At 39.1% G+C, this 12,313-nt stretch overlaps 1 protein-coding gene across 16 annotated transcripts in view; it reads right to left on the bottom strand.

Annotated features, from left to right (window-relative positions):
• Positions 1–12,313, bottom strand: part of LOC125763070 (heterogeneous nuclear ribonucleoprotein R) — a 55,888-nt gene that overhangs the window by 10,807 nt on the left and 32,768 nt on the right. For 13 of the 16 annotated variants that reach the window (XM_049425856.1, XM_049425858.1, XM_049425860.1 and 10 more), the window contains 6 exons: positions 10,423–10,556; positions 10,209–10,337; positions 9,987–10,127; positions 9,783–9,889; positions 9,544–9,686; positions 3,254–3,455 (listed from right to left, as the gene is read on the bottom strand). In XM_049425856.1, coding sequence (XP_049281813.1) covers positions 3,254–3,455; positions 9,544–9,686; positions 9,783–9,889; positions 9,987–10,127; positions 10,209–10,337; positions 10,423–10,556 — 856 coding nt within the window. Of the gene's footprint in view, positions 1–3,253; positions 3,456–3,858; positions 5,807–9,543; positions 9,687–9,782; positions 9,890–9,986; positions 10,128–10,208; positions 10,338–10,422; positions 10,557–12,313 lie in introns of those variants that run through there. The other 3 variants (XM_049425855.1, XM_049425867.1, XM_049425868.1) reach the window with 2 other exon arrangements.

Genomic DNA, 12,313 nt, shown 5'->3' with positions numbered 1-12,313 from the left:
CTTTTCCAGTGGAAAAATAAAAAAACGATATTACAAAATAATAAAATACCTAAGATACTGTATCCGATCTCAAGTAAAGAACGTTTTTATACAAAAAAAAAATTAAACATTCGACTCAGCTTTAATAACTTTGCTGGCTCCATGCTGTTATTTTTTAGTTGCATTTGTCTCGCTTAATGCCATATAGGTTTGTATTTTTTATCGTTTTTGTTTGTTGTAATATATGACTTTTTTTTGTTCCTCTACAATTCGGTTCAACTCTCTTCGGCATTTGATTTGTAACTAACCAAGTGGTGACGTAAAGAAAGCAGGTCTATTTTCTTGTCACTTTATTGTTATCGATATTTCCATTGTACATAATACATATTTGCATTGCTACTAAAGGTACAAATTTTTGTTGTGCTTACGTTTAAACCTGTCCTATACATCTTAGTTAACATGCGCAAAGAATCTTAGTGTGCAAAAAAAAAACAAAGAAAACAACGATAAAAACATTAAATATGTCCGCTAGCACTGAATGCTCTGATGCTTGTCTCGTGATTTATGCTAATTGTATCGCTCTAATCCTTTTATTATAGCTATCGAATCGATTAGTATTAATAGTGCCGCATCCCATTCATGAGCAGCCTGCTGGTAAATGGTCTTGCAGCTGTTGTCTTTTTTTCCAATTGACAGAACTATTGAACTATAACTAACCGTTTGTAAACTATTGTTGTTTATTATTTCTTTATGCTATTAAAAATGAGAAGTGTTACTCGTTTTGGCAAAGTTCGTACGCTATAATTATGCTGGTTTTGCGCTACTTTTATTTCGCTTTCGCCTGTTCGCTACAATTAGCGCACGCAGTGTCACATCGCCTAGCCTTGTGACAGGTGCCGGTGAATAATGTCCGGTTATAGGGACGATGATTTTTTTAATGAAAGCAGTGGAGTGTTACCCATTCCACAGGGGAAATGATTGATTAATATGAGAAACAAAAAAGCAACTGTGTCATGTGCAGCATATAAAAAAATGGCGCGGGAAAAAGGATGAAGGAAAAGCATTAAAAGTACGCACAAATATCAGTTAGAGTTGTTACGAGAAACGTTAGTCCTGGTCCATTTGTGGCAAGAGATTTTCGAACTAGTTCAAATATGCTGCGGCAGTGAGTGAGTGAATTAAACGGCAGAAAACGATTTCCATGAGCAGTCAACGATCGTTTAATACCACCGGGGGTTAATTGGAAAATTGAACGAAAATCATAATAGAAACAAAATCAATGTTTAGAAGAAGCAACGTAAAGGTACAAAACGGAAATAGAACATACACTAAGAAGAATCTAGTTTTTAGTAGTTTTGCGCATGATGCCAAGATTCGGAACAGAACAGACTGTCCGTTCTAACTGCTTCCGGAGGAAGTATGTTGGATGATGTTGCTGTTGTTGCTCACAATAATGCTTAGCATAGACATTAGAGGTTTTTTTATGGATGAAAGAACGAAACAGTCACATTCATTCCTTGGAACAGGCAGAATGGCCAATGACGGGTGTATTCAATCCAAAGCAAATTTGATCTTTTTCCCCTGAATGGAGGGTTTGTGGAAATCTTTCTTCCTTAAATCAATGCTATACGTTACACCCTGTTGAAATTGGTCGGATATTTGGCAGTGGACAAATCATCATTATTTCGCTTCGCGTTTGCATGTTGTAAGTGTATCAGAGACCTATGAATACTAATCGATTCTATTGCTGATCTCACGCTTAATAATTCTATTTCTTCTCTTGATAATACATATGTCGGACCCTTTTTGTCTGCTTAAGATAGGTTTCATTAGGACAATCGTATCTTATCTCTTATTCGGTTTTGTTTTTTCAACAACGTAACAATACATATTTCTGTTGCACTAAATAACTTCACGTTTACGTATCTGCTGGTGTTTACTTTATATGAAACGACGGTATAAACTATATTATTTCCTATTTAATTACTTCATTGTTTTCCATTCAGTGCGCTTCACTGTTACGTACTAGCTTTTAGAAAAAAAATCTCCAATAAATTGCCGAAGAGAGAGAGAGAGAGATATGTTTATAGTTGACCTTCAGTCAGCGTGCTTATTAAAAGCGGCATTGAGGCGCTAGACGAGCTATCTCTTATTTTCCAATATTTTTCTAACACTTCGGTAAAGGGGGGTAATATTTTTCTTTTCATTCACTAAACCACACATTTCTATAGGGTTGTGCTGTCACGTGATGCTATCAAATAGATAAAGGAACGCAAAGTTCAAACATGTGCGCGCGGTGACATTCCAAAACAATAGATATGTGTTCGTGTTCATACACGGATCGAGTAAAAACAAAAAACAATTTCAAATTCTTATAAAAATATAGTAATGCAAATACAACAGACTTAATTAGCTAACGCGAACTAATCAGAATGAAATAGAAACAAAACAATCGTAATATAACGCGTTCACAAACAATTCGTTTAACAGAAGAAAGAAAATTAAATTAGGTAATTTAAAAAGAAGAGAAAAAACAAATTTAATCAAACGATGCAAAAATTAAAAAGAAAAACCAAACAAAAAGAAAAGATTGGAGTGGGTGAGGGAGAACAATTGAAATAATCGTATACTGTAGACAAGACAATAAGGAGGTAGGGTGTGGGAGAGGGAATAGGGAAAGGTGTCGGAAAATGTCCGATCGCACCGATGCTAGCGGTGGATACAGGATACATATATTCATGTATTGTTTTTTTTGCATCGTTCCCCTATATTCGCGGCAAAACATAATCGTTCGCACTAAATACAATATAAAAATCTATCTATGTTTGCCACTGTGTCAAGATACACGCAGCACAAACGTTAAACACGCTGCCGCCCTTAAGGATCGAATAGGAATTGGCGAAGTAGAACATTACACTGAATTGGCAGTAATCCTTACGAGCAATTGTTAATACAAAAAAATAGGACTAATTCTGAATGCTACACACACACATACGGATTTTGTTCGAGTAGTAGTAGTTGTTGTTGTTGGGTTGTTGCGCTGTACGCATGTATTAGCGGCACGCGTCGATAGAGTCGCGCCACTGACGGGCCCGTTGTCGTCTCTGTTCCGTGCTGCGCCACAGTATTTTGTCGTTTCAATTTTACTAACAACTGCGCGTGTGTGTTGCGTTTAATGTAAGCTTTATTTTACCGTAATATGTGTGTGTTTGTATGTGTGTAAGAGGGGGTGGGGAGGGTGTCGTTTTGCTTAAGCCTGGGGGGCCGTCCTCACCTGGTATATTTGGTTTGACGCGCAGGGTGCCATGCACGCTGGGACGAGTTTGACCCAGCCCAAGGGCCACCTCCCCCGCGATTTGTTCCAGAACCCCCACGGTGCCCACTAGCTGACCCGGTGGGGCCGCCTGGTGGCTGTTGTTGCCAGGGTGCCCAGCGATTCGGCCATGTGCCATGGTTCCACGTCCATGACCAACCTCCTGTAGAGGAATTGCGTTCGACGAATGGCGCGATTGTTGTTGTTGTTGATGTTTTTTTAAAACAGTATTTTTGTTCAGTTTGTAAATTATGAGGTATCGCATGGTTTCATTGCAACGAGGAATAACGTCGATCGGTGTGTGCGGATGCACCACAACATAATACACGCGCACATCACAAAATTGGGTCAAAGGGTTTTGTACAGCAATCATTAGTATGTTTCCGTATTGGTTGATTGTTTGCGCATCGCACGTTAAAAGGGCGGGTTTGATTTGTTTTTTCGTTTGTTATATTTGTACCGATTTGTGTGTTTGTGCATCATTGCATTACACATTGCCGTTGGCGTATATTCGCGCGATCATACACGATGTTTGTTATTTGTTTTAGCGTTTGTTTGCGTTTGTGTTTGTTTTTTGGTCCAGATGACGATGAAGACGTTGATACGTCGATTATCGAAGGATGTGTGGACAGAGAGCGAGAGAGTGTGAGAAAGGATGTGTGTTGTTAACGCGTGAGTGTGTTGCACCGGTATTTTCATACAAATCGTAGCCAGTAGCCCGGGGTTGATGTTGGGGTCGCGGAAGTGAAAATTGTCAACCGACATTGTTCGCATATATGCGTTTATATGAAACGCAAACCACACACCACACAACGGGTGTTTCCGGGCGCAATCGGTTGCAATACAGTAACAATCAATTGTTTTTGTTTTGTTTTGGGTTTATACATGGGTCGCGCGTTACAACATGGCATTTGATTTCGTATCGTTGCAACAGTAATTAGGGAGCATTTAACATAAAAATGAAAAGAGAACGAAAAAGAAAAAGAAGCAAAAACGCGTTAGAAATATAAAACAATAAAAAAAAATCAACGAAAATGGAAATCAATTCATCACACTTAAACAATTGCCTGTACGGTCCTATGCTTTGAACGGATTCGGAAAATAAATTAACGAAAATGTTCACAAACATTTTTTTTCTTCCTGCCCTACCACTTCTTGTAGTATTTTGTAAAATAATAAAAAACACACGAGTAAAACGGTGTCTTTTCCTAACGTTTTTGATTTGTAGTTTTGTTCTAAAAATTTTGCGTTTTGTGTTTTCATCACGAACTAAAATTAGCCTATTTTATTTATAATGCCAAAAAACATTTTATGTTCTTTTGTTTTCGAAATTGTGTAATAATTTTGCACAAAAAGTTGTTAGCAATTGGTTAGCTGGATTAAAACGGAATGCCAAAATGTATGAGTTGAATGATTTGTTTTTTTTTTTGCTTCTTCAAATGAGCAAAAAAAGAAAGTTTCAAAAAAAGCTAAGAGAAAGTACGATAGTTCTATTAAATATTAATATAGAAAAATAGTAAATAAACAACAAATATTAGGTAATGTAAATGAAGCGCAATATGTTAAATATGTAGTAGTTTACGAACTAAAACAAAAAAAAGCCAGTTAATAACTAAAAGCGATAATAAAGCAGCAAACTGTCAGCAAGGACACCATAACTAAAAAGCGTTCGAAACAAAAAAATGGAAATTAATACTCCAGCATCTACTGTAAAACAGCATCATGTAACGAGCCTGCGCTCTTCTCTGTTTGTTGCTTCTACGCAACGTGCCATCAAAACGGTGCATCTGAATCTGTGTATTGCATGAATGATTGTTTTCTGTCCTAGACGATGACCCGGTTAGATCGTCGGGAGAACCGGTGTCCTCCCTTTAGTTAAATCGGGTGACTTCATTTTTTACATCCCATCGCACAAAGGAGGGGCGGGCGCGCGCGTACGGCTCTATAAGGCAAGTATCGGCAAGTGGTAATTGTATTTGATTTGGTGTGTTTGAATGTGATGGCAACAGCGTACCGAACTATACCGTCCTGCAGCGAGTGGCTAAAGACCGTGGCAAGACTCGTTGCAGTACCATGTCATGTTCCACCGATGCGGCACAACTGGGCGCTGACCAGCTGACTAGAACAGTTTCAGCCGGCGCCCGAGCACCGTACTGCTGTTGCGTGCTCCCGCGGCGGCAATGGCTGCAGCGGCAGCGGCACTATGGTGATGATGGTGATGATGATAGTTGTGATGGCTGTGATGATGCGAAGGTGCATGATGATGATGATGATGGTGCCCGGTACCGGTGGAAAATGTGGCGGCGGCGGCGGCGGCAGCAGCGGCTGCAGCAGCTGCGGCCGCCGCCGTTGCACTCGAAGCATAGTCAAGGTAGTACTCGCCGCCATCACCGTAACATCCACCGCCGCCTCCACGGTAGTAATCGTCGTAGTACGACGATGCCTCATAATACCCGGCAGATCCGATGCTCCGGTGGGTATAATCCGCATACCCGTACGAATCGTAGTCGTGTTCTGCCGGTCGGATCCCAAGACATCGTAATGTTGGTCCCGCAAAAGCCAGGTCGCGAATTGGGTCACACAACGGAATAGGTACGAGTGTAATTGTGTTTTGATTTTTGTGTATGTTGTCCGTCGGTTTTCCGCCCATTGATGGTAAGATGAAGACACGCGAGTAGCCGTTGATTGGTCAGCATGAATGTGTATGTGTGTGATTTTTTTAAGGTGCATTTAAAACGCAAGTCGCCACAAGATCGGATCCCCCAAAACAACACACCCGGATTATAACGTAGGCCAACGTGACGTTTGACACGGTTGGACGGTGTGGAAGAGAAGTTAGCAGAGCAGTAGCAGTAGTACCACCATGTAGCATGTTTTAAAAGACGACGAGCAGTCAACAGTGCGGGAAGATAGAAACAGAATAGAAAGATAGAAACCAACATATGCACTCCTCGCTCAACATTGGTCTGTGTGTACTCAGCATCGTAAAGGCATGAACGTAACGATGGCAAGTGGTCCGATTGGTGCCGATTGTCACGCATTCGCAACAGCACTGTGCGATCGTGTCTTGGTTTTTGGTCGTGTTTTAGATGCGGTTGCTGCCGAGCTGCCCTCAGCGTTACGTCCATTAGCGACAATACGCGTGCAAAATGCGGCCTGTACTTTTCATAGCGAGTTTGGAAATTTTGCCCACGGTATGGTCCTAAAATGCAAAAATTTAGAATGCATAGTTTCGGTTGCGTAAACGGTTAGAAATTTTGACTATAATGGGGAAAATTTTGAAACTTCATTGTAGAAAGAAACCCGAAACTATTGGTTTTTTGTTTTAAAGTCAACCGAGCTACATAACTTTTGTCAGAATTTAGAGGGGGTTTTGGGACGTGTTGTTCTCCTCTCCCATCATTCATTTATGATCTCTAATGTTCGTAATGTAACGTATTTACCAATCGCAAAAAAAACTAAGTGATACGACCTCCAGAAACGAAATAATACTAACGAAATCGAAAAAACACAAACAAAGAACTTAAATGCACTCATAAGAGAGGAACCCCTAAGAATGGCTCTCCGATGGAAAGCTCTCTAATCAACTATTTTCTTGTCTACGCAAAACGTACGGAATGGTGTGTATGTATGTTCATTCTGTCTGTACAAGAAAATTTACTTACCCAATAAAATACTTGGTTTGCAAATTTCTTGTAACCTACGCAGGGGTAACTACACGTTTTTGGGGTTTGTACTAGATTTTCTGTTTTAACATTGTACCTTTGTGCGTTTAATGATGGTACGCACAACAGTTTTTTGTTTTTGATAAATACAACTGATCGATACGGAGGAGTTTTCCAGGAGCGTAATTACTTAAAATGTAACAAACGGTAAGAAAAAATCTACTCATGCAATACACACAATACAGCTACAGTCTCGATTATGAAAGCACTACCAGTGGTAGTCTCACTTGCTGGATAAATGGAGATGGTTTAATGAAAACGGTGAAATGTAGTTTGGCAAAAATATTTAAAGAAACTAAAGTGAGCTAGAGTGAGAGAGCAGTGCTAAGTACTTCTCCCACAGGTTCTTCAGGGTGTTTCCGTGTGTTTGATAGATTTTGCACTTAGCCATCGCTACCTTAAATTTAATTTTATTTTTGCCCTCGCTTGAGCATTTTAGCCACCTTGCCATAATACTGTTTAATTGGTTAAAAGTTTAATTTTTGCTTTTTTTTGGAACGCGCAGCTGTTCCGTGTTCACTCCGGAAGGGTTCGAAAAGAGAAGTTAAGTCTTTTTAAAGTTGAAATGTTTGACAAAGTTGACATCACTGCACTGTTTCATTAGACATACGGTTTACTCCAGCATTAATGGTCTATATAATAAGTTGCTTTCCTACCTAAGGAGATGGCTAATTTACTGCGCTACAGCATTAAAGGGGTAGGTGAGAGCTTGAACTATATTTACAAAGTTTTGTTTATTTTTACTATCTTGGCACATCATACCTACGCAACAACTACTTTCGATACGTTTGATTGCTCGTTTTGTTTTTTTTTTAAATTGTAGAAATTACGCTTCTCATTGCAAAAAGGTATAATAATAAACAACAACAGTTTCCTTGTTTTTTAGATACTAGTTTTTAGGGTGTGAACGGATTGTACGTCAATTGTGATCGTCAATTGAAAAAAAAGTTCATGCAGTATAGGCAATTTATTTTCCTAAACAAAAGGGATTTATTGTTATAGGCCAGAACCGACGTGGATTTTGGAACATGGAAGATTCACAGTCTACTGGACTATTATGATTTTGGGACTTTTGGCTCTTCAGCGCCCAGAAATTCAATTCAACACCATTGCTGTCATAATTATTTAGTGTCTCCAGTCATCAAATACACACACACACACACGTACACACACTCACACAAACGTGGAAGAATAGAATTTTTGAAACACTTAATGTTTTTGTTGTGTGTGTATGTGCATGTGTGTTTGTGCACAGGACATTAGCATCAAAAACGAAATGGTTTAATGCGAAAAAAAATATTTGACGGGAGTTTGCCTGGTGTGAATGCTATCCAGTGTTTAGTTAGGTACATGCACTCGGAGTAGAACCTTTTTTTTTACAGAGGAGTAATGTTGAAATTAAAGAAGTAAAAAAAAACACAATGCGAATTTCATATCCAAAACTTCATTACTCCTTGTACAACTGCAACATTGTTCGCATAACTGTACAGTTCTCTCAATTGGGACGTTCACGAGTACAAGATTAAACACAACTTTTAACACATAAAAGGAAGAAAAATGCATAAAAAGAAAAGATGGAAACTTAACAATTAAATTAAACAAAAAGAAATGAAAAATAACGGATCGATACAGAAACACAATGTTTTGTTTGTTTTTTTTAGCTGTCCAATGAGTTTCTAAATAATTTAACCTGTAACTAATATTTGTTATTTCCATTTCTCTCTGTCTGTGTGTGGGTTTGCTTTTGCTTTCAAACGTTTAATTTGTGGACCAATTTTTAATATTTTATATGTTTTTTTTTATTTTTGTAACGGTAGCATATATGGGCAGTAGAGAGAGAGAGAGAGAGCGAGCGAGAGAAGATACAAGAAATTTTGGAATTCATTCCGTCCTAATTATGGTTGGTTGTATTGTTATCTCTGGCGCTACTAAAACATTTCTTATTTGCACAGTAACTGTTTCTTTCTCGATTTTTGTATGTTCAGTCAATCAAGGGTGAGGGGGCTATGTCGATCAGATTGATTTTTGTTCTTGCTGTTTTCTGTTGCTGATCTACTGTAATCGTTCCTATTTTTCTTATAGGACAGCAAACTAAACACACATACACTCTGACGTGGGCCCGTGTATGTGTGCATATATGTTTAACAATTGATTCATGATATAATTCCTAATTTCGTTTGACCAGCGCCAAACGAATGGTTCGGTACTATATTCACATTTGATTAGACTTTCGTTTACGTTCAACATATAAAATTAGTACAACATTTTGCAAACATTCTAGGGTTTCCAATGTACAATAATTGATTTCGATGATTACGTTATTATGCATATCACACTACGATAAGGGGTTTTTTTTTCTTTTTGTTTTTGTTTTAGGATATACTTTGTAGTTGTATACAATACTGCCAATTGTACGGCACAAAAAAGTACAGATACAGTTGTGTGGGTTGGGTTTTCGGTGTAGTTTTGCAAAACAGAACATGAAGAAAAACAACACGAGAAATTGTGAAAGTTTGCGTCACTTACCGTACTCGCCCCGGCCGCCCATTGGGCCGCCCCGCATCGGAGCACGCGGACCTCCCGGTCCGCTAGGCACTCGCATCGGTGGCATCGCACCGGGCATCATGCCGGCATGCTGCGGTGACATACTGGGAAACGATGGAACCGTACTGTGTAGACGATGGAAGAATGGAAAAGAAAGTAACATCCGTTGTATAATCCATTAATGAGTTGTGTTGCACATTTGCGATGGTTGCGATACTTACTTCACCAAACCTATTCTCGTTTGCAGAAACTGAGTCATGCGCCTTTCACGTGCTCGTAGTATTTCTTCCTTCTTCTTTTTGTCGGACGGGGGTTTAGCTAGCGATACCTGGGAAGTGTACATACATTAGGCGCCATTAGTATTCGCAATGGAAAATGGAAAATCCCGAGTAAAGTTCAAGCTCTTCTTTGGAGTGACTTATTACCTCTATATTGGATCCACCGATCTCTTTGCCATCCAGATCCTTCATTGCTTTCACAGCATTGTCGCGATCCTCGAAGTGAACAAATGCGTAGTCTTTAATCTTCTTCACTCGCTCAACACGGCCGAACTGTTCGAAACTTTCCTGTAATGAGCAAATGGAATTGCAATGTGTCGTCAATTCTTATTTCTAATGCGAATTTTTCCATCCTTTTTTATCGCTTACCTTCAGCTTTTCTTCGCTCGTGTCTTGCGTTAGGTTTCGTACGTATAATACTTTGACCTTGCTCATCGTTTGTTCGTCCGGTTCCTCCTGTGGGTCGGCCCAGTCTACTATTATATCACAATTCCATACCTGACGACAAGAATGAGGGTTTTAGTATATGAACTTCAAGAAAAAAAAAACTCTACATAACCTCATACTATCCGGATATCCATACCTTTATCCGTCCGGTGCCTAGTCGCCGCTTCGCCAAAGAGGCTGCCTTGTGTGATTCGTACTCGAGGAAGCAAAAGCCTCGGTTCTTTTTCTTGTCGTCTGGTGAGCTATAAATAATTACCTCCACAAGTCCCGCTGTAATAGTTTTAGATAGCATGTTTTGGTTTTTCGAATTGTGTGTATTTTTTTACAGTCGGTAGCGACACATCAATTCACCAGATCAATGTTTTCGGGTGGGTTTTTTTTAAACATAATGATCACGCGAGAATGGAGGGAAAACAAATAAAGAAAAGAAACCATATTAGTATCGGTGCTATGTACTTAGCATAGCTAAGGTATGTCTTAATGCATACAAGGCGAGAAGATTAAGACAGTTAAGACTAGAAGGTAAGAGTTTGAAATTCTTCGTTTCCTAATGTTTTTCTTTTTTTGTTGTTGATAGTCTACCATTGTGTAAACTGGACTGAGATTAAATTTCAACCAAAATTTTTTTTCCACTGCTTACTTCATCGAAGATCAGTGTGTTTTTTGAGTTTTGTTTGGTTTTTTAAATCGATTTTTGTTTAGTTTCAGTTGAGCATCATTATCATGGATTGTTTTAAAAAAAAAAACTAATCGAGGTACCAATCGTTTTAATGCCTGATTACGGACGAAAACACACTGATTCACCCTACTAGTGCTGGTGCACATTCCCTCAGTTCCGATATTGCTTCACTAAAACTGTTTCCATAAATAAACGTTTTAAATTTTAGTTTTTGCCATAAATAGCCAAATTCATTTGCCAAAATATGTTCACTGATCATCACAGCCGTTCGAGGCTGTCGCGTCCAATACGCAATTTTTCACTTATCGTACAGTTGGATAACCGGGGGGGATTTTCACTTAAAAAACATATTTTACGCATTATATCAACATACAACTTGTGTAGGGAATTCTGGCAAATGGGAAACAATAAAATTGGACAGAGAAAGAGCGAGAGAGAGAGAAAGAGAACAAAAACGGAATGTACAACATCTGTGTGATGGTGGTGTAGTTTTGTATTTTGGTTTGGAAATAGGGAAAACAAATGTACTGGATATGGAGAGAGCTGATAGAAAAAGGAACATACAGTTACAAAAGACTTTTGTTTTTTTTTTTAGTTGATTTGCCAAGTAGTAAAAATATGTTGCGTTTTCATACGCTTCATCTTTTAACGTTCGATCATGGATGGTGTACACATGGATAAAGACACTTTAAGATAAGTAGAGAGAAAGATAGTAAGAGAAAGTAGAAGGGGTGGACGGGGAGCACAAATGGGTGGCACTAACGGAAAGAAAGAAAAAAAAACAGAAAAAACAGACAAAATGTATCATCCTGTACACAACGAACAGTTATGCTAGACGGGCAAAATAGTACGGGGGGCAAAGCATGTAACAACACACACCGACTGGTAAAGGTATAAAACAAAAAGGAAAGAACCGAATATCATATTGTCCAAACTACGGCTTCAAAGCAAACTGTCTCCATCTATAACACAACAACTGGTGCGATGGTGGTGTTTTGCTGCGAATTATTTATATATATAGATGCTGTATTTGTAAGCTGTACGGTCTCCAGTCATTACGTGTTACGCGTGGGAAGAGGAAGATACATCAAAATGAATATCCAGATGGTCTGTACAGTACTGTACTTGATAAAGCTAGGCGCAATCGTACCGAATTGGTGTGCAAACCGAATTTCATCCATATCTGTGGGGTACAGGGGAAGGGCTGAACGTTATTTACGTGCTGATACATTCAAGATGGCGCCAAACCCGGTTACCGTTTAGCGCTGTAGCCGAAATGGGGAAGTTGGTTCTGGTGGTCTTTGGGCACTTTGGGTTGCAGTATATTTAACGTTGTTGGAGCCAGATT

Source organism: Anopheles funestus, chromosome 2RL (assembly GCF_943734845.2).
Source record: "Anopheles funestus chromosome 2RL, idAnoFuneDA-416_04, whole genome shotgun sequence".
Taxonomy (NCBI): Eukaryota; Metazoa; Arthropoda; class Insecta; order Diptera; family Culicidae; genus Anopheles; species Anopheles funestus.
Note: the sequence above shows the minus strand (reverse complement) of the source record. Positions and strands in the feature narration are given on the sequence as shown.